The 23476-nt window shown below is 44.6% G+C and overlaps 1 protein-coding gene across 1 annotated transcript in view; it reads left to right on the top strand.

Moving 5' to 3' along the window:
- LOC138977831 (uncharacterized) overlaps positions 1–23476 on the top strand; it is a 31199-nt gene that overhangs the window by 6213 nt on the left and 1510 nt on the right. Inside the window, exons 2-3 of the mRNA XM_070350438.1 lie at positions 22086–22391; positions 22915–22941. Of these exons, the coding sequence (XP_070206539.1) occupies positions 22086–22391; positions 22915–22941 (333 nt within the window). The remainder of the gene's footprint in view (positions 1–22085; positions 22392–22914; positions 22942–23476) is intronic.

The following is a 23476-nucleotide window of genomic DNA, read 5'->3' as shown; positions in this document are numbered from 1 at the left end:
TAATTAAAATAATTTTTTTATAAAACGATCCAAAATTACGTGTATCGTATTCTTCATCATTTTCTGATTCCAAAAACATATAAATATGTTATGTTCGGATTAAAAACAAGCTCTGAAAATTAACAATATAAAAATTATGATGAAAATTAAATTTCCGAAATCGTTTTAAAAACAATTCCATCTTATTTCTTGTCGGTTCCTGATTCCAAAAACATATAGATATGATATGTTTGGATTACAAATACGCTCAGAAAGTTAAAACGAAGAGAGGTACAGTAAAGCGTGCTATGCAGCACAGCGCAACCGCGCTAAACAGGCTCGTCACTTTCACTGCCTTTTGCACTAGCGGCGGACTACGGTCATTGTGAAAAAATGCAGTGCGTTCAGTTTTATTCTTTGAGTTCCACAGCTTGACTAAATGTAGTAATTTCGCCTTACGCGACTTTTTTTTTTTTTAAAGAACCCCGGTTTATGACTTCCCCTTATGATAACATGCTTCTTTTTTTTCCGATTTTCTGTTCAATACCTCTTTCAAATTCTCTATTTTTAAGAATCCCTGCCTTGTAGGACCTAATTTTCTTCAGATGTTGTCTTGGTGTTGAAAGGGGTTTCCATTGTGTTCGACTTACGCATGTGTTCCGCTTCAAGCACAATATTTGGCTGGAGCAGACCACCTTTTTGCAGAGGTTCACAGGCTGTGTTTGCTCAATCGTAGTCAATGGATAGGTTATCTTTTCCTTGCGTAGATAGTTTCAACTCCCATGTTCCCTTTCCGGCCCTGGCGGCGTGTTAGGAATGACGTCATGTGATTGCTGCCGATGCCAGGTTATGGCCCTTTGATGCCCTGGGTGGTGTGCAAGAGAAAGAGCCCAACTTGATGGGAACCAATTTTTTTTAAAGCTGAGTCTGATTGGTTAGAACTGAGAGTTGTTTGAGATTTCAACCAATGCGAACCGGTGCTTAGGTCCCAGGAAGTTCGGCTTTTTCTCGTGCATGCACCCCCAGACCACCCTTTTGATGCGTGGTATCGAGAGGGGAATGGAGCTCGGCCGTTGCGGGTCGTCGCCCTTCATAGAAGTGTCCCAATAAAGTTTGATTTCTTTTCCTTCTTCGTTCATGTGCTGATACTCCGACGTTCACTCATGTTTTTGCACGAGTGGGTTTTTACATGTGTGACCGTTTTTACCCCGCTATTCAGGCAGCCATACGCCGCTTTCAGGGGAAGCATGCTGGGTATTTTCGTATACATTTCTATAACCCACCGAAATCTGAAAATACAGTTTGATTTATCAGCAGAAATGTTGCTTAAAATCCTGCTTGGTATGTGTTTACCACACCTGTGTCTTTCTAGAACAAAAACTAGGGTCTGAAGAGGTGCGATGGGGGTGGGTTTTTTTTGTTTTTTTTAAACGGGGGGTCTTGAAATAGAGGTTTCATTGTAGCGGGGAGCTTTATTATATCAGTTTTGTGCTCCTGTGGTTTTGTGTAGCTTACTTTCTCGGATCTCACGGCACACGCATTGATGGCCCGTGATAGGTATAGAAGCCAGTCAGAGACAGTGTGTATGTTGTTGCACCATCTCTGGTTCCGCTCGCTCCCCTAGTTATCCCGCAGAGACGGCGCCGCTCTATATGTTGCCAGTGCACACGCCGCATTTATCACCGCCTGTGTTACTCTCACCTTTAATATTCTGCTTTTTCTTTGTCTTTTCCCCCCTGTTTTTTGCTCAAACCCGACTTATTGCAGTCTCGAGTTTTGCGTCAGAGTAATGTCTTATCTTGCACCAAGCGAAACGTGTGATCTCTCCTTTACTAATTACCTAGAAGTCATTGTATCAAACATGGTGGTTGTTGTTGTTAGCTGTTCATGTCCCTTGTTTTCTGCTCAAACCCGACTTATTGCAGTGCAAGTTTTACGTCAGAGTAATGTCTTATCTTGCACCAAGCTACAAGACGCGGGTCGTGTGATCTCTCCTGTACTAATTAGGGAGAAGTCAGTGTATAAAAGGTGGTGGTGGTGCTGGTTGTTATTTTACATGTCCCTGTTTGGCGATTCGTGACCGATTCTATTTTTTTAATTTCTCAGTTTACATAGTGGTCTCCGTATTTGAAACTATTTACAGGTAGGTCTGTCACAGTTAGGTCCGTCAAGAAGGTTCTACAACAAAAACAAGAAGCTTGGTCTTTTTTCTTGACCTGCATTGGCTGAAGTCTTCGATTGATTTCTTCGTGTGGAACCTTATACCGATATCTTTCAGGAACTTTGGCAGACTTGGCGAGAATGCAATTATAGTACATAATATAATAATAGAAAATAAGAAAATAAAAGTTGAAGTACACTGGCAGACTCCATGAGTACGCTAACTTTCAGTGTAGTTTGCATTGTGTCTGTGTCGTTGGTGGTCGTTTTGACCTGGAGGATATTTTCGTGGATGTTGTGAACCACATCTTGTCATCATTCTTCTTGTACTATGCTTTGACACGTCTATGTCTGTAGATGTAGAGTCCCTTTGGGAATCTCTTTCTGTCCCTCTAAGCTACAGAAATAATATTTGTGCTTGGCAGTGGAGTGGTCTCGCTAACCTGATTTGATCTGAGAATCAAACAGCGCACCACTTCACCCATGCAACCTCTTGCCCCTCCTTGCCTTGACCCCCCTCCCCCCCCCTCCCATCCCTATTTTCCCTCAATGGTCCCTGTCGCTTTTCTTTTCAACCCGTGAAACCAGTCACACAAAGTGCGGCTCTAATAACCTAGGAATCTACCACTTACCTACTTTCATGTTATTCTTCAAAGCAGCCATGGCTGGGTAACGTTTCATTTTGAAGCGCCCAGCGTATAACGGCAGCATTTTGTAGTATTTCTGAAAGCATTCTTAGAATTTCAGAAAACAAGAAAGGTTGTCTGTGAAAGCCCTTTTCGAATGTGTTTTGAAAGCAGTAACACTAGTATAGGGCGAAGTAGTGGCGTGCTTCACAAATTTGATGGGACATTTTGAATAAAGCTGGCCAGGTCTGTTTGATAGTTCTGTTCAGTTCTATTCTTGGGTTCAGCGGTATCATAACAGATGATGTTTTAATTCGTGGTGCGGAGAACATTATTTTTGTGTGGGTCTGAATCTCAATTACTTTCTTCTTTGTCGATATAGTCGTTGGTAGAAAAGCGAATGGTCGAGTACAGTGTAGTTGCCACTGAGCAGGGATGAGTGGAAATTAAAGATACACGTACTTTCTTTCCCGTTTTTACTATCTTATATGGGGAGATTTATATAGCGCTTGACGTTCTCTAAGTGCTTTACATATTAATTTCTGCCGTGTGAGATGGAATTTTTTACACAATATATCACGCATTCACATCGGCCAGTAAATCTCAAGCCATTACGGCGAATATTTACTTTTCACGGCCTATTATTCCAAGTCCCACGGGTATTTGGTGGACATTTTTGATCTTTGCCTATACAATTTTGCCAGGAAAGACCCTTTTGTCAATCGTGGGATCTTTAACGTGCACACCCCAATGTAGTGTACACAAGTTGGCCTCGCTTTGTACACAGCATAAGAGCCTCCTTCCACTTGGACACTGACCAGAACTCAGCAGCCTGGTTGCTTTGTGTGTAAAACGGGAATTCTTTGTTGAATTTATTTTGTAAGGGACACGTTCGCCAATCTGCATTATTCATTTAGCTAAATACCCCCGATATACACAGGGAACAGCTAGGCTGTGTGTGTGTGTGTGTGTGTGTGTGTGTGTGTGTGTTTGGGGGGGGGGTGGTATGTGGCCTAGTTTAAGGATTCTCTTATCCTAAGTAAACGCCCAGACAGATTTGTGTTGGTTTACATAATGGCTTATTCGGGAAGGATGGTACATTAAGCATCGAAAAGCAGTTTGTTTGTTGACGTACAATTAAGTCGACATTGTTTGTGGTGCTAAAGACACTAATGTCACTGAGGGTCAACGTAAAGTTGACTTTGTGGGCTGGCCTGACAATGGGGTGAGAGGGACAGCAAACAGGGAGGAGGGTCCACACTACTTGATACCTTTAATGCCCTTGTCTGATCACACTCTCAGTCACCACTCGTCAATTGACCGCGTCAATATTGACTTAGGGAAACAACACACAGTCATGCCGAGCATTCCTTCAACACACTTGTACAGTCGAACCTGTCAACAACGACTACCCAAAGGACCATCCAAAAGGCCCCCGTCTGTCCCTCTAAACCATTACCTCGTGTTCCGAAAACCACCAAAATAGAACCGAGGTCCTATTCCATTATTCTTGGTCGTTAGAGACAGACGGTCGCTACAAAAAATTGGATACTATTGAAACAAGCTCGGGGATCCTTTGGATTGGTCGTTGTGGGCAGGCGGTCGTTATCGAGAGGCTGTCGCCAGGGCAGGTTCGACTGGGACCAGCTTTGATCCGAAGAAGTATTTAGTGTTGCCGTTTGATCAAGGACTGGTTTATGACTTTATTCAGTGAAGTGGTGCTAATCGTTACTGTCTCTTGAGGTTGTTTGTTTAGCTGAGGGGTGACCTCACACACACCCAGGGTAGGCTCAGGTCATCCAGCAGAGCAGTTTCTCCTGTTCATGTGGACTGAGCTGTGCATTGGACCCGTGACAGTGCATCATGGAAGCGATGCATTGAACCTGACAGTGCATTATGGAATCTGTATATTGAACCTTCGTGTGGATCAAAGAGCCCGTGAAACGCCTAATTTCAGTGTCTCGGGACTGTCGACATCGACAGAGCTGTGGCTTGAACCCGTGGCAGTGCATCATGGAAACTTTGCATTGAACCTGACGGTGCATTATGGATGCTGTACTAGATTGAACCTTAGTGTTGATCGAAGAGCCAACAGCGCGACTCAAAGCCTAATTTCAGTGTCTCGGGACTGTCGACATGGACAGAGCTGTGCCTTCAACCCGAGAGTAGCCTATATCGTGGAGCATGTCAAAAGAAGAGGAAGCGTGTATCCCGCTTTGTCACAGGAACTCTGTGCATTGAGCCTCGTCATGGAGGCTGTGCATTGAACCTGACAGTGTATCGTGGAAACTGTAAACTAAACCTTAGAATGCATCATGAAGAGTGTGCATTTATCGTGAGAGTGCATTAAGGAGCCTGATCAAGATCAAGATTGTACATTGAACGTGAGGGGACATAAAGGAGCCTTAGAAAAGAAGGAAATGTACATCCTGGCGTGCGTCAGATCACTGAAAATTGAAACGCCTGCTTCGATTACTGGCTGTGCCTGTGGCCGAGCAAATAGGGGCCTTTCGTTTTGTTGCCTTCCAATACTGCCAGACGTTTTCGTGACTGCAACTGGCTATGTAAAAATGGACAATCAAGCATACTCTGGCTACGATCTTTGACTGGTTTTTTTTTAATACACAAAACATGAATACTTTATATTGAAAATCTTGATTCAGCTGAGGCCGAGCTAGTTGTGGCCCTTTGCTTTGCTGCCAGTAATTACCGACAGACACTATCAGTGAAAGATGAACACGGTGTCCACTTCTTTGATCTTTGGTTGGATTTTGGATGTACGAGACACGAACACGGCACTGTTCATACTGCACTCTTGGCGTGCACAAGATGAGGGAAGTAGGGTCGAGAGGCAACGAGTGCGGACGAATTAATTCGCGTTGAGGCGAGGATGTAAAAAGGCTTAGCGGCAAGGGAGGGAGACACCACGCTGTGCTTGATGACATCACCTGCAACAGGTGTAACGCGCAAGTTTTGCTTGCTGTGCTAATAATTGCCGCGGTGTGTGTGTGTCTCTCTCTCTCTCTCTCTCTCTCTCTCTCTCTCTCTCTCTCTCTCTCTCGCTCTCTCTCTCTATCTCTCATTTTATTAAGTGGGACTGGGTGGCCGAGTGGTAACGCACTTGCGCTCGGAATCGAGAGGTTGCGTGTTCGACCCTGGGTCAGGCCGCTATTTTCCCCCCCCCTTTCCTAACCTAGATGGTGGGTTCAAGTGCTAGTCTTTCGGATGAGACGAAAAACCGAGGTCCCTTCGTGTACACTATATTGGGGTGTGCACGTTAAAGATCCCACGATTGACAAAAGGGTCTTTCCTGGCAAAATTGTATAGGCATAGATAAAAATTTCCATCAAATACCCGTGTGACTTGGAATAAAGGCCGCGAAAGGTGAATGCTCGCCTAACAGGCTTGAGGTTTGCTGGTCGATGTGAATGCGTTATATATTGTGTGTAAAAAATGTTTGTTTGTCTGTCTGTCTGTAAAAAAATTCCATTTCACACGGCAGAAATTAATATGTAAAGCGCGGAGAGCACAGTTAATTGTGGTTCGCGCTATATAAGCTCACCATAATAATAATAATTATCCCGTGTACTTCCACTTAGCGAGGTTGTGCACTTTTTATTCTAAAAAAAAGAGGACAGGATTTGATGTTTCACTTTGTCTAAAAGGCCTTCATTAGCGAATGACAGTGACTCATCAAAATTAATCATCCTTGCGGGTCTGCCAGCACGTGCTGGTGACAGTACGAGTACGTACGTGCAGGCGATGACCGCCCTTGACATTTACGCACGAACAAATGTGGACATAAAATAATTCTACAGGGAAACAAACATGCGTCCACAGTGACGGACATACTGTTGGAGCGAGTGCAATGATGCCAACACAACCCGCCATCAATCGGCCGGCCTAGTCTTATACAGATACTTTAGAATTTGTCAATAAAGACCACCCAAACAATTGACCAAAAGCCGCTGTCGTTAAGAACAGGTGGTCACGGAAACAATAACTCGGCGAAGATCCTTTGGGTTGGTCGTTGTGGACAGGTGGTCGTTATCGAGAGGTGGTCGCCAGGGCAGCTTGATTTTCTCGGAAAGGAAGGCGCCTCTGTGTTTTAACGTCAGATGAACTCTTATTCAACGTTAATGTGGACAGGTCTGTTGCCGTTGATTTCACGGGAAGGAAGGCGCCTCTATGTTTGACGTCAGATGAAGTGCAGCGGCAGGAATAGAAAATAGCGAACAGCGATTGCTGCACTGATCCATACAGCATGATAGCATGTGATGTGAAGAATGCAGACGGTCAATAACGACAATAACCGTCAGCTGAAATATGTGGTGACATGAGGCGCACGTACGCGCTCTCGCGTGCAAGGTTTTGAAGGCAGTGACCCAGAGTCGTCTGTGGTAAAGATACCTTCCCTCTCGTGTAAACGACCGTGTTCACTATGAGTTATTTCTAATATGCTGACTGTTAGCAAATGATAACAGACATGTCGAGAAAAAAGATATCAAGCATGAGCCTTTTAGGCGAATGCTGATATCGTTCACGGTTTGTGAGACATGTCTGTTATCATTTGCTAACAGTCATCATATTAGAAATAACGGTTTTATTACCGTAATTCGAACAAAAGAAATTTCGAAGCGACCCCGCGAATTAGACAGAACAACCGCAATGGGAATTTGAGCGCTCCTACCTGATTATGCCTGTCAGTCAAAGAATTCTCGTGACCTGGGTCAGCCAATCAGAGTAACACACCTGACGTGATGAATATTCACAGGTCAAATGCGTTTGACACACAAAAATCTCACAAGTTAAACCATGTTGAACATGCGTTTCGGTTGCTTCGCTTCTTCTTGTTGAACGGAGAGCGACATATTTAGAACCGACTCTATTTCGGATGGGAAATGACGTAAAGATACATTTGACATAAAGCGAGTGAGCAATTTCATTTGATTTTTCCGAACTTAGATAATTTAGATTTTAAGTGAGCGGGTCGGCATTGTGCACACTCAGATGATTGGTGGGGCTTTGCTGTTCCGTAAAGCACCCACCGACAATACTCGCTTTTCGGTATTTTTTTTTTTTTAAGATAAAGAGAGTATTATCTGACAGCATTTGAAGTGTCATTCTTCAGAAAAAAATCACGCTGATATTGTTGATTTAAATTTTTACTTTGTCTTGTTAATTTTTAGCTTGATAAACAAAAAGGGTCCCTGCCTGAACGTTATAACATTTAGAGGGTCACCTAGAATCCGTCCTGATTGGTCAAAAAGCCATATGGGGCACTGAATTGGTAATAATATCGCATATCTTTTCATGCAAGCTTTTACATAGACCCAGAAGATCATTCCACGTGGATGGATACCCAAAACGGCAATCCAGTTGCTTCATGTGCACAATTTTTTGTGGAATTCATTTTGTAGATTTGACATGACATTGGTGTCATTTGAGAAATGTAATTTAAAACATATTTTAAAAAAACACTGCACAGGAATCAGTCCGTAGATTCCTGGTATGTGTCAAAGTGGAAGGATGCTCTTTTCCCAGATACGAACCTGAACAAATCTATTGTGACGTACACGATGGTTACACGGAAAGTATACCGACGGAACTGACAAATCATAGACACGCTGAAATCTTTGCACTGCAGCTGACCATGAAAAGATTATAAGCCCTCTGTGTACATTCCATCCGATGAAGTTTGATTGATTCGTAATTTTAAAGCCGATGGTTGCATTCTTTTACGGTGACCGGCTTTTTCAAGGTAATATCCAATGCATGTTTTATTATTTGTAGGTTTAAACAATGAAAGCAGTTCCTTACGCGGGACAGACGGTAAATTCATATATTCAGCTCTCAACAAGTACCCCCACCCCTCCCTCCTCCTTTCACCACTCATCACCTCTCAATAGTTTAAGCCCAGTGCGATTCAATGCGAAGAAGACAGTTGTCCTAAGCTTGTTGAGTTAAATTATCACTCAATCCTCACGTTGGAAACATACTACAGCGACTTTCAGTCTTATTGTAACATGTTCTGTTTGATTAAGGGTATTCAGCTGGTATTTTCCTTGTTTTCACTACCTATTTTATTCATGTTTTTATATTTAGTCAAGTTTTGACTAAATATTTTAACATCGAGGGGGAATCGAAACGAGGGTCGTGGTGTATGTGCGTGTGTGTGTGTGTGTGTGTGTGTGTGTCTGTGTGTGTGTGTGTGTGTGTAGAGCGATTCAGACTAAACTACTGGACCGATCTTTATGAAATTTGACATGAGAGTTCCTGGGTATGAAATCCCCGAACGTTTTTTTCTTTTTTTTGATAAATGTCTTTGATGACGTCATATCCGGCTTTTCGTGAAAGTTGAGGCGGCACTGTCACGCCCTCATTTTTCAACCAAATTGGTTGAAATTTTGGTCAAGTAATCTTCGACAAAGCCCGGGGTTCGGTATTGCATTTCAGCTTGGTGGCTTAAAAATTAATTAATGACTTTGGTCATTAAAAATCTGAAAATTGTAAAAAAAAATACAAATTTATAAAACGATCCAAATTTACGTTTATCTTATTCTCCATCATTTGCTGATTCCAAAAACATATAAATATGTTATATTCGGATTAAAAACAAGCTCTGAAAATTAAATATATAAAAATTATTATCAAAATTAAATTGTCCAAATCAATTTAAAAACACTTTCATCTTATTCCTTGTCGGTTCCTGATTCCAAAAACATATAGATATGATATGTTTGGATTAAAAATACGCTCAGAAAGTTAAAACAAAGAGAGGTACAGAAAAGCGTGCTATCCTTCTTAGCGCAACTACTACCCCGCTCTTCTTGTCAATTTCACTGCCTTTGCCATGAGCGGTGGCCTGACGATGCTACGAGTAAAATGGCATTGCGTTTCATTCTGTGAGTTCGACAGCTACTTGACTAAATATTGTATTTTCGCCTTACGCGACTTGTTATTACTTAGTTAGTGGAAGAATCTTTTGTAATGTATGTTTGATGGTGTATGCTTTTAATTAAGCGTTGCTGACTATGAATGTAGATGTAAATGCTTGTATAACTGTGTTTTAATTTTAAATGTGTCAAGCGCAAAGAGCATAATTGTAAAGTTATGATGTTGCGCTATATAAATGCTCACTTATTATTATTATTATTATTATTATTATTGTGATTCGTCTGTAATGTGTGTTATCAAGACGAATTGATCTTCTCAGTGGACGAACAAAGTACGCAGCAGACAAATGATAACGAGAAAGACATGAACATTTAGCTTCGGTTGTTGTGGTTGCTCCGAAGCAAAATTGTGTTATATTATGATTATGTAGTGAATGTACCTAATTGGTCACTCCTGCCATAAAGGACAATAAATCTCAGTTCCACCTTTCAAAGACCTCACCCCCTCCACCACCCCATCGCGTCCCTCTTGCTGTAGTTAAAGATGTAGGTCGCATTATAAACGGGAGATTTGTGATCGCGAACTTCAAAGGAATACAGTGCAGACGCGCCCACATCATTTGATTGATTGTCATATGCAGTTTGAACAGACTTTATTCGTGATGTCGCTAGTGTCATGGAAGTTCGTATTATGTGTAGATTATATCAATATGTAATACTTTGAATGTGTGTAACATGTAAATAATATCAATATGTAGTATTTTAAATGTGATTTGAATTATGATCGATTGTCACGATGCAGTTTGAACAGATTTGTTTCGTGATGTCGCTTGTTTCACTGAAGGTTGTACAGTTAATCTGTAAAACCAGGGAATATGTGTATTAACTAAACTATTTTAGGTAATACATGAATAAACTGTTTTTTCCGTCAGTGTGTGTGTGCGTGTGTGTATGCGTGCGTGCGTGCGTGCGTGCGTGCGTGTGCGTGCGTGTGTGTGTGTGTGCGTGCGTGCGTGTGTGTGTGTGTGTGCGTGCGTGTGTGTGTGTGTGTGTGTGTGCGTGCGTGTGTGTGTGTGTGTGTGTGTGCGTGTGTGCGTGTGTGTGTGTGTGTGTGTGTGTGTGTGTGCGTGTGTGTGTGTGTGTGTGTGTGTGTGTGCGTGTGTGTGTGTGTGTGTGTGTGTGCGTGTGTGTGTGTGTGTGTGCGTGTGTGTGTGTGTGTGTGTGTGTGTGTGTGTGTGTGCGTGCGTGTGTGTGTGTGTGTGTGTGTGTGTGTGTGTGCGTGTGTGGGTATGTGCACAAGCGGAAGTATGTTCTCATCCCGTCACGGGCAGACCTGTGGTGGTTAGCATGATTATTTCCACGTGAAGGCATGTCATTTTAAATAAAGGCAGGTACTATCACCTTGTCGGCTATCTTGGGGTGCAAATTACACGGCGGTATGGCGAGTCACGTTGAGACGGCCGCAAAAGTGTTAGGTCGCGTACTAGACGCCTTTGTTATCTATCACCCGTTCTCTTGACTGACACAGTAAATAGTTATTCTAAATAGCTTTTTGCTGCGATGCATGTAACTCATTCTCCTGTTTAGTGCACGTACATATGCGATTGTCTGTGCAGAGGATACACTTGATTTATATCAGTGACCTTAACCGACACAGTGAATGTTGAATTACGTTTTGTATGTTCCTATAGACGTGAGACATCTTTGTCCCGCTGTGGTTTAGCTAGGAAATGCGATAAGATGGCGTTTGGAAAAGATTAAGCGGATGGTATCAGTGCCCAGTACTTTTTCAGTGAGGTTTTGTTTGTTGCAACGGTTGTTAGACTACTTTGCCCTTTTTGTGCTCCTATTTGCAACAGCGTTTGCAGAGAACCGAACTGAACTTTGAGTTTTATCGATTTTCAGTGATGATTCAGGTTTTTCGTGTCGCAAGCTGAGCCGGATATAGCTCCAGTTAGCTGTGACGGTGTAACTTACAAATAATGATATCAAGGTTTGCTGTCGTTACCGTAGCGTGTCCAACGAGTGTGAGACAGATACCGTGATATTGCTGACCCTACACGGCAGTTTACTTTATCGCTGTAAGTTATCCACTGACCCGAGGCGTGAGGTGAACAGGTGGACACTTTACTTACCTGTGTGCTCTCCATCTCTGCTTCGGCCGCTCAGAGCAGAAATACCTGTAGCCAGCTAGCCCCTAATTGCAGCAGTATCTGTGCTCCAACCACTCGCCCTTTGAGAAGAGGGGCGGCGGGTCTCTCGACTTTGTGATGACTGTAATTACACGACCCGCAAGCTGCAGACTGAGTGCCTCTAGCGCCGTCAGTGGGGACACTTCTATTCCCCAGGGTATTAGGCTTTGGTTCTGATCGTCATGGACCGTTACAGTGTTGGTTAGACTGGTGTCCTACTCCTCATGCCGGACCGTTACTCCATGAACGCTGTTACCTGGTGTTAGACAGGAGTTCTGTATCGTTGAATTACTGGTGTTATGCTGAGCTGGTGTTTGTCGCTGGACTTCTAGGCGTCACGAACCGTTACTAATTGGTGTTGTACTGGAGTTGTTATTGTCATTGAACGTTACGGTGTTACATAGGAGTTGTGGTGATCGTAATGGACCGTTACAGTGTTAGACTGGAGTTGTAATCGTCTTGGACCGTTACAGTGTTAAACTGGAGTTCTACTCGTCATGGAGCATTACGAATGGTGTTAGACTTGGGTTCTAAACTCCATGGACCATTCCCTACTGAACGTTGTTAGATGACCTTGATGTGGGCTGGACAATGGGTGAGTCGAGTATATATACATGTACCTGCTATTTTTTTTTTTTTTTACGATTTGTTTGGGGTTGGGGAAAGGGAAAGTTTGTTTTGATGCGATGATTCAAAATAGACTAAACCCTTGACCATAACTTGAAAAACACTGACTCAGGTCTTTGCTTGCCGAAGTGGTCAATCAGCACCAACGGCTGGAGTTAACGGTCGGACAGTAGACGTCCACGTAAGAAGTTCAATCCAGAATTACAAGCAAATACGGTAAAATATACAGATTTGCTCGCGATTTTGTATGGGATAAGAACATCCTGCCACTGTCACCATCCCCCCCCCTCCCCCCCAAACAAAAATCCCAAAAAATCAACACCATGTCTGCTTCTTGTGCAGAAGGATACTTTCTTTCAAATACTGTACAAGTTTTGATTTCTTGTGAAAGTACTTATGGTTACCACACCACGAGTGTCACTCTCACGATACCACGCACTCTATTATTTATTGTACGACTGCGTCAGCAACAACCACCTTTACCAGCTGTCGCCTAAAACACACAATGAGATTATACGACATGCATTCGACTTAATGTATTTGGATATGTGTATTGTAGATGGGATTTGAACAATTCTTGAACACAAAGGCATGCAATTTACTGTGTATGTTTCGCTAATTGCATGGTAGATAGGGGTTACACGAATAATCATCATTGTGTGGCTGGTAGCTCAGTTGGTAGAGCACTGGACTAGCGGTCCTTGGGCAGCGGGTTCGAATCCAGGCCGGGGCGGACACGGGTCAACTTGATGTGCAGACTCAGACAGTATCCATGTCCCACCCTCGTGTCCCCACTGTGGAATAGACCTCGGTCATTCTGCCATAAGTGTAGGTGGCTAGTTTCACCTAAACACGCGCTCACCTGGGTAACGCGACTCTTGTTGCTGCGAGCTTTCCACTTGGAGGAAGCGACCCGAATTTCCCAGAAACGCTAATTGGCAAGTAGAATCTTCTTCTTCTTGTCGTTCGCCTTGGTTACACTTGGAGTCCAGCTCTGGTTATGAAGCTGGTGGTCTTATGTAGAGCCTCCACAGGTCCATGCAGCTTCTCATGGAGGGTCGCCGGCCTGGTCCAGATCTCTCTCCTCAGGGGCTGGAGATTGGCAAGTAGAATTATATAGTATCTCACACGCAGCTTCTCATGGAGGGTCGCCGGCCTGGTCCAGATCTCTCTCCTCAGGGGCTGGAGATTGGCAAGTAGAATTATATAGTATCTCACACGCAGCTTCTCATGGAGGGTCGCCGGCCTGGTCCAGATCTCTCTCCTCAGGGGCTGGAGATTGGCAAGTAGAATTATATAGTATCTCACACAAAGCTTCTCATGGAGGGTCGCCGGCCTGGTCCAGATCTCTCTCCTCAGGGGCTGGAGATTGGCAAGTAGAATTATATAGTATCTCACACGCAGCTTCTCATGGAGGGTCGCCGGCCTGGTCCAGATCTCTCTCCTCAGGGGCTGGAGATTGGCAAGTAGAATTATATAGTATCTCACACAGTGTTCACAACAGTTTCCAAAATGTGTGTTTACATTGGAAAACTTATAGTTTATACTATAGAGTGAAGTGTCCGTGTCTTAGTTACAGTTACTGAGTCAGCAGAGATTACCCCAGCCGATAACAGGTAGATAACCTACGGTTAAATCACGACCATCAGTTGCAGCACAAGGTTGCGATAAGCAGAAAATCGTACGGTGATTAACACGATACCCTTTATTTCGGCGTTATAATAATCATGATGATTATCAGTCCGAGTGAATGCCTTTGCTTCGGGGTTGTTTTTAAATGGGTGAATTTCGGACCAATATAGATCAGCAAGCTTGCATTACTCTCCGACAGAAGACACATTTTGTTCAGGTACGGTTTCTTCGTGGAGTAATTAAGAGAGACGGAGTGGCATAGTTGTTAAAGTGCGTGCCTCTCACGCTGGTGGACCGGGTTCGATCCCCATACCGGGCGTATACTAATTACCCATCGCCAGTCCACCCAGCTATGAGTAAATAACAGATGATGGAACTGAGATTCAACGCCTCCTGCGTATGTTCTCTTATCAGAAAGTATCAGTCCATGACTGAGTGTTTAAAACATTTTATTTTTATTTTTTATATAACTCAGTGGTACCTGACGTTATTCATGGTCGGGGAACTGAAAGCGAAGGCAGCGCAGGAGAGGAGATGGAAGGTCAATCGGTTGCGCGCTGGCTTTGTAGCCACTTCGTCGCTATCGGCGTGGGTTCGAATCCCACTGAGGTTCGGCGAGGGATTGATTTCACAGTGTCAAGGGTGTGCCCACTCTCACGGTGTTTGAACACCACCGTGTGCACGCACGATAAAGATCCCAAGCTCACAGCAAAAGTCTCAGGACTTTAAAAATACGAACACACGCAATCATCAGGAATGTTTGGCTGAATTAATGTTGAAGATTAACAAAGAGATAGTCACGATATCAGTCCAGCACATTCTCTGCGCAGGAAGCAGCCAGGTCATTAGTGTAAAGAGAGAGTATGCTCAGTCTCGTCCCACGTAAAAGTGTGCAGAGGCGTGTAGTAGTATCCATGCTCGCTTACACGGAAAGGCAAGTATCTTTAACGCTTTTTTGTTACGTTGGAAAGTCAGAATCACGAGTCTATGACGTTGTTACAATTAGGTGCTTGCTCAAGAGAGCGGTATCGCTGAAAGCATGATTGCAGCAATGCATGGGCGTGCACCTTCACCCACCACAAATGATATCCTTTGGCTGCAGCAAGGTTGCACGAATCTATATATACTAATAACTAGAAGCCTGTGTGCCCAGTGGTTTAAAGCTACAGACCTTCTCAGTGGGTTAAAGCGACAGTTCTTCTCCTGCATGCGATTATGTTCACCAATGGCAACACAAGAGTTGTATGCGGGATAAGACCATCCTTGTATTTGCACACATACCAAAATTTAACATTCTGGTTGCTTCCTGTGCTGATTGGATTTTTGTTGTTGAATTAATTCTGTAAATGACACTATTATTTCAATCTGCAAAAATTTTCAGAAACTGTTTCCCACGCAGCACAGAATGCAGCCTCGTTATTGATTTGCGGTATGAATCCAAGTGAAAGTATGCTCTTATTCCATGTAACGATCTGGACAGGTCTGTGGTGGTTGACAAGATTGTATTATACGGGTCTTAAAAGGAAAGTAGATTGTGCGGTGACTCTAAACATTTTGGTAAGCAAGATCTTACAAACTGAAGGGGTGGGGTAGGGGGCTTAGATCGGGGTGGGGTGGTGGGGGGGGGGGGGGGTCTGAAATTAGGGGTTCTGCTGTATAGTTTAAAGCATGACTGCGTCGATGCATGAGCGTGCACCTTCATTGGCTACAAATGATGTATCCTATAGCTGCAGTAAGGCTGCGCAAAATGTGCAGAAATGTGAAAGTGAGCAGTGGTTTAACCACGGGTTGTCGGCGCTTCACACAACAGACGTGGTAAATGAAAGGTGTTTTGACAGGTAGGGGTGGGGGCAACGCAGGGCTTGGAACGTTCTACCTGTAGTAGTGCACAGGTGATTGTTTTTTTTTTTTTTTTTTTTTTGCGGGGGGAGAGGGGGCAACTCTCTGCTGGGAACTCTCAACCTATTCTGCACAGGTGAACTGGGTGGAGAGGGGTGGTGGTGGAAGGGAGGTGCAAGGTTGCACAATGTGTCAGTGTTGCAGCGTGTTGTGCAGGTAACTGAGCAGCAGGGAGCCTGAGAACTATGCACTGCAACCTTCACCTTTCCGTTACTTTCTGCTGACACGAGCTTGCAAGGGGTCGGGGGGGGGGGGGGGTGGAGGGGGCAGCCTGGGAGGGGTGGAAATAAGGGGGGGGGGGGTGATCGGATGCTCGGCGCAGAACTAAAGAGAGCAGAATTGTACAGGGAATGATGTCCAATATCAACACTGAAAGTGTCTGTATTATGCAATGAAACTTCAAATTTCAATCCTCAGAAAAATCTGAGAAGGATTGTCTTAGAAAAGACGAAATCTGAAAATGGGGGTAAATTTACAGAGGTTATGAAAAGAATATCGAAAGAGGTCCTCACTGGGTGGGGGGGGGGGGGGGAGTCTCGTCCCGTCCCATGGGGAGGGGTATTAAAAGGTTGTTCCACTGCAATCATCAATCTGTAGGCAAGTTATGTCAGCGACACCACCCCCCCCCCTTCCCTGTCACTTTATTCACGATGATCACACACTTCTTCGACCTTTTAAATGAATCTTGATTATGTCCCTAATGAGTTTAGACGCCTCGGAGAACGTTTGAGAATTGTTAGTCTCCTTTGATCTGCATGAACAGTGGGACCATCCCGTCTGATGTTATGTCTTTTACACTTTAAACATGGATACACTTTCAGTGCACGATAGATTAAACGGAACAGAAAACATCATTCCGATTTTAGTTAACTTCGTTGGGAAGAATGCCAATACATGTTGCACCTATTCACTTTCATCTGTTCAGATTCAAGGTATGTTGTTGGGAGCCGTTATGCGGTGTATCGCACATCTGATGCGCGGAGAGCACACACACACACACACACACACATACACACACATACACACACAAACACACACATACACACGCACACACACATAAACACTCACACACATACACACACATCTTCCATCCTCTGTGCAAACATTTGCGTGTATGCGCACATGTACGTTCGTGTCTCTCTCTCTCTCTCTCTCTCTCTCTCTCTCTCTCTCTCGCTCGCTCGTTCGCGCGGCATAACGTCTGTCATATTTCTACGTATTTATGTTCTGTTAGGTTATCGTCATAAACTCACAGACATAACAGATACTACATGGCTTGCTGTGTCGTACCAGATTTACACGAGTTGTCTTTTAAAATATTGAACTGCGAGCGAAAGCGAGCTGTTCACTATTTGAAAAAGCAATGATCTGGTACGACACAGCAAGCCATGTAGTATTCTGTTTATCCTACATACTGTATTTACGTGTATATTACTGAAAATGTCTTGCAGTCGAGGCAGCTAAAATGAAGACGCTTGTTTTGGAACCTCGATCTATTCTAAAGCCTCGTGCAATCTATTATGTCAAAGCAAAGAAACGTCACTCTCAAAGTGTGGCGTGACGTGTTAGTTCTTAAGATTCATCGAGGGTAATTAGCGAGCGCAATTTTTGTTTCTATAATGACGTTTGTCTCGGTGACTTTGGCATCATAAGCAGTGGAAAAACAGGTCCCTGCCAGACTTGCTTGACATGACCTCATTTACATGATATTCACACGTGTGATTTGAACGATTATTATCTCACGGGTGTCTCTCTCACGTATGTAGGATAAACCTATTTCTGTAACATTACATGAGTCAGCTGATGTCAGTTGTGATCGCATACTGTTATACTTACGAGAACAACCTCTTCAAAACTATGTCCACAAGATGTAGATTCGACCGTCGTGATGTTAGACATTTCACTGCGAGTGACTTAGTCAAGATTCAGTTTCGACGTGGTCTCGTCTGTATCTGTGACTAGGAACGGGTTTCGATTCAATGATAAGCATATTGTTATGCGAACATTCCCCCTCCCCCACCCCCCACCCACACCCCTCGGCCTGTGTGGGGTACAGTTGACAGCTGGGGTGTGCGTGAGAAACAATCTTTTCTAAAGATGGACTGGGTGTGATGGGGTACAGTTGATACCTGGGGTGTGTGGGAAATAAATTCATCCCTCGGGATGGGTGGGGTAAAATAGTCACCACAGCTTTAGATGGCGTAAGTGTTTTGTTTTTGTTGGTTGTTATCGGTGTTTTTGTGTGTATTTTAAAATATATCTAGGGGTGCTTTGTGTTACCTGGCAGGATGCATAGGTCTGGGTGGGATATAGTTCTTACCTTGGTTGTGTGTGAAATAAGTATAGAGGGCTGGGTGGGATATAGTTCTTACCTTGGTTGTGTGTGAAATAAGTATAGAGGGCTGGGTGGGATATAGTTATTACCTTGGTTGTGTGTGAAATAAGTATAGAGGTCTGGGTGGGATATAGTTCTTACCTTGGTTGTGTGTGAAATAAGTATAGAGGGCTGGGTGGGATATAGTTCTTACCTTGGTTGTGTGTGAAATAAGTATAGAGGGCTGGGTGGGATATAGTTATTACCTTGGTTGTGTGTGAAATAAGTATAGAGGTCTGGGTGGGATATAGTTATTACCTTGGTTGTGTGTGAAATAAGTATAGAGGTCTGGGTGGGATATAGTTATTACCTTGGTTGTGTGTGAAATAAGTATAGAGGGCTGGGTGTGGTGTGATTGTTACCAGAACTTTAGGTGAGGTGAGTGTTTTTATCTTGCGGCAGGGGAGGGGGGGGGGGGGAGGGAGGGATTGGTTTGGGTATGGGAGATGTTACCTGGTTGGGTGTAGATCTGATTGGGGTGTTCACCCGGCGGAGGGGGTCGGCTGGAAGATTTGAGACTATTTTTCCCAAGGGTTGGGTTGGGTGTAAATGTGACAAGAGCTTTAGATATATATATATATGCGATTGTTCGGGGGGGGGGGGGGGGGGATTAGGGGGATGTTACCTGGCGGGGTCGGCATGTCTTGCTGTGAATCAGGGTGGGGCGTAATTGATACCAGAGCTGCATGGGGCGAGTCTTCTTGTGTAGGGGTGGAATAAATGTGGCGAGGTGGGGGTGGGGGGTGGCTGCTACATGGTGGGGTCAGCATGTCAACCAGGTGTAAATGTGAAGCCCCACCCGTCACCTTTCCCACACCTGACAGCCACCCGGGCGTGCAGGGCTGTTGAGTCACTTACCTGTACAGTACGCACTCGTGTAGACAATTACCTGCTCGCTGTCTAAATTAGACTTGACATTGCTAAGTGGAGTCGCTAGAGCGTGTGGTAATTTGCCGCCATTTAGATGTCAATCATGTTCAGTCATTTCAATTTATGTTAGATTTGTTTCTCTCACACGCACAAACATACGCACACACGTAAGCAAGCACGCCCGCACGCCACACACACACACACACACACACACACACACATGCAGGAGGAAGAGAGAAAGAGTGTGTGCGTGTGTCTCTGTGTGTGTGTTTGAGAGAGAGAGAGAGAGAGAGAGAGAGAGAGAGAGAGAGAGAGAAAAGAGAAAGAGAGTGAGAAAGAGAGAAAGAGTTAGTTGCATATATCACAATGTAGACAACACCCACAACCCCCCCCCACACACACACACACACACCCTTCCACATCACCTTCGCAGCCCCCACCCCCACCACCCACGTGGATGCATGCATCATGCACAGTTAGACACAGACACGCACACAGAAAGACTTGTTCCGTTTCACAGCTTGGAGCGAGGGCATGCAGTAATGTGTTTTTAGCAGGTTGACGCCAGTGTTTGAGGGAGAAAACAAACAGTGTGAAGGTTTTTAAATTCACTGTTACGTGGTCCTGCACCACTCAATGTTTGGCTTGTCTGGTACGGTCTGAGCTGAGGGATCACTGAGGTTTTTTTTTTAACTTGCATTGTTGGTTAAATCGAACACTGATCAGTGTTCATTTTGTACAGTGACATTTATGCAAAAAAGTAGACACACAGCCGGGCTTATACATGAAGAAGGAAACACATATTGACTTTGTCTTTGCATTGCTCGTTAAATCGATCTCTGATTTTTTTTGATTTTTTTTTATATAGTAAACCTTCAGACTGACATTTATGCAAAAAAAGTAGACACACAGCCGGGCTAATACATGAAGAAGGAAACGCATATTGACTTTGCATAGCTCGTTAAATCGAACTTTGATTTTTTGTTGTTGATAGTAAACCTTCAGACTGACATTTATGCAAACACGTTGACACACAGCCGGGCTTATACATGAAGAAGGAAACGCATATTGAATTTGCGTTGCTGGTTAAATCGATCTCTGATTTTTCTTGTTATATACAGAAAAAACCCAGACTACATGGCGATGCAAACAGTGAAACACGTAGCCTGGCTTGAAAATGCAGAAGGACACGCATGCTCACGCACACAAATGCATTTACGCACACTTAGGCAGACAAACACACACACCCACACGCGCGCGAACACACACACACACACACACACACACACACACACACTGTGACACACACACACACACTGTGACACATACTTGTTATTCTTACAGAAAAGACCCCAGCCTTGATGTATCATTGTTCAATATTATAAGCTTTGTGCATGTGGCAGGACTGCTGCTCTGTAGTACGTGTGTGTCAGTATAACTTCAGGTTTTCTCGCCCGTTGTTCTCAAAATAGCTTGCTTTTCTGAAGACATTTTTAGATTGTCTCTTTTTTTGCCATCGATCACTGTGTGGCACTCTGTGCTTTCTTTTTCTGTCTTTGTGACATCGGCTTTCACCGAGAAGTGTAGAACATGCACGTTATGCATTGGGAATGTGTGGTGTTGTGTGTCGTTTGAGTGATGGCTTTCTGTCAGTGTCTGTGTTTTGGGCTGTATTTCTGTGTCTGTGGGGTATCATTGAGGTGCCGTGTCTGTGTCAGTGTGTATTTACAGACTGTGTGTCTGGGGAGAGGGGGGGGGGGAAGAGAGAGAAAGGGGGAGGGGGAAGAGAGACGTGTGTTTCTGTGTCTATGGGGTATCATTGCGGTGCCGGTGTTTGTGTCAGTGTGTATTTATAGAAGTGTGTGTTTTGGGCAGGGGGGGGGGGGGGGTGAGGATGAGAGAGAGAGAAGGGGGAGAGAGAATGTGGGGATGGGGGTGAGAGAGAGACGTGTGTTTCTGTGTCTTTGGGGTATTATTACGGTGCTGGCGTCTTTGTCAGTGTGTATTTATAGAGGTGTGTGTCTGGGGAATGGGGTGGGGGGGAATGATCCGAGAGAGAGATGGGGAGGGGGTAGAATGTGGGTGAAAGAGAGACTATGGTTTTGTGTTGGTGTGTCTGTGTGTGTTTGTCTAAGAGAGAGAGAGATACACACACACACACACACACACACACAGCGATTGCTAGTGATTGATACTGAGACTGAGAGAGGGAGAGAGAGAGAGAGAGAGAGAGAGAGAGAGAGAGAGAGAGAGAGAGAGAGAGAGAGAGAGAGAGAGTCGGGGGAGCAGGGGGGGGGGGGGGGGGGGGGGGGGGGGGGGCGTACGTGTAGCAAGCATGCTGAGAGCAGTCATGTGCACTTCAGTGTAAAATATTGATGCAAGAGTGTCGTCAATTCCATATGTCTGTGTTTTGTCTTATCTATGGTGAATGTCATGAAGACTGTCTTCTCAGTAGATAGGTCAAGCCATTGGTATCCTTTATTTTCAATTTCATGTTTCTGGTTTTGGAATTGTAAGGCGCTTGGAGCTTTTATTGCTCACTTGCACCATAGCTACATAGATGCTGTTGCTGCTGCCGATGATGATTATGATGACCTTTTCAGTTATTGAAACATCACAGTGTGCAAATCCTGGAATGTGCCAGCAGATTGAGCGCATTCACTCAGTCTATCCACTGAAATGCTTTGGTTTGATCATGTGACACAAGTACTTACTGACAATCGTTATTATGACCATGTTCCAGAGGACCATGATCTATCCACTGAAATGCTTTGGTTTGATCATGTGACACAAGTACTTACTGGCAATCATCATTATGACCATGTTCCAGAGGACCAGGCGGCGGCGGCCATGCTGACCGAGCCGCTGTCAGGTCGCCGTGACCTGGTGGAGGGGCTGGACGCTGAGGCCATCTTCGACTACCTGACGCACCATGGCGTGCTGCAGTCGCCCGTCATGCAGCAGCTGCGCGGCACCTCCAGCGTGACGCAGCGTAACGCGACCCTGCTGCAGCACGTAGAGGGTGAGGGTCACAACGCTGTGGCGCTCTTCATCAACGCCCTGCGTCAGTCTGGTCAGCTCCACCTGGCTAGCTCGCTGGACAACACGCAGCGCATCAAGCCCCTCTCACAGGGAGGTCAGTTTTGTTGAATGTGTGTGTGTGTGGGTTTGTGTGTGTATTGTGTGTGTTCCCAATTAATGATAATAATAAATCACTTTTCTATAGTGCAAGTCCCGATTCACAGCTCACAGCTCCAAGCACTTTAGAATTCCAATAAACACCTCACAAACACACACACACACACGCGCGCGATATATAAATCATAACATTAGAAAATACAAGCAAACTAACCCATCATAGCGATAAGAACAAGCACACAGTGAGTAATAACAACAACAAAATTCAGCAAGCAAGCGTACTAACTACTGGCTGAAAGGAGTTAACCTGTGAGGCTGTCTTGAAAAGGTGCACTTTTAATTGGTCCCAAGGTTGTCCTTTCAACACAGGTAGCACTGTAGCTGAAAGCAATACATGTATACAGCAAGCAATTCTGAGAGGCAGGGTGAGGCTGCATGTGGCCTTTTGTCAGTGCCACAGGCTTGATGCGGTGTTGTTTGAAGCCAGGGTTTTATGCAGGCATTGTTTTTCTCTGTTCCAGGTTATCTGGAGAAGCTACATCACAAAGGTAGGCTGACATGGTTTGTATGGTATGCATGGATCTCAGAGAGAGGGGGGGGGAGAGAAAAGGGGGCAGGCAGGGAGGGAAGGAGGGAGGGAGGGAGGGAGGTAGGGGGAGTGAGAGGGGGGAGAGGGAGGGTGGGGGGTTGAGGGACGGAGGGTGTGTGATAGAGGAGATGGGAGGGAGACCCTGGGTGTATGAGTGCATGCAGGTGAAAGGAGAATTGTGAGATTGGGGGGGGGGGGGGGGGGGGGTGGGCGTTACCACCATGGAATGGAAGGGCTGGAAGTCAGATGTCTGTTCAAGTTTGGAAATCTCTAACTGGATGAGCTAGTATCACATCTATAGGGTGGATGTTCACAAGAAGTTAGCTGTTCAGCTTAACGGTAAATACCAGTAATTAGCAAATCAAGTCCCAATTTGCATCAGGCTGATAATTTTTGGTGAGTCTTAAAGTTGCAAAATGCTCTTGTAACAACTTGGACAGATCCGTTTCATTGTACACACAAAGGAAGACATCTTTAATGACAATGGGGGAATT

The sequence above is a fragment of the Littorina saxatilis genome, linkage group LG10 (assembly GCF_037325665.1).
Source record: "Littorina saxatilis isolate snail1 linkage group LG10, US_GU_Lsax_2.0, whole genome shotgun sequence".
Taxonomy (NCBI): domain Eukaryota; kingdom Metazoa; phylum Mollusca; class Gastropoda; order Littorinimorpha; family Littorinidae; genus Littorina; species Littorina saxatilis.
This window is presented reverse-complemented; position numbering and strand designations above follow the sequence as displayed.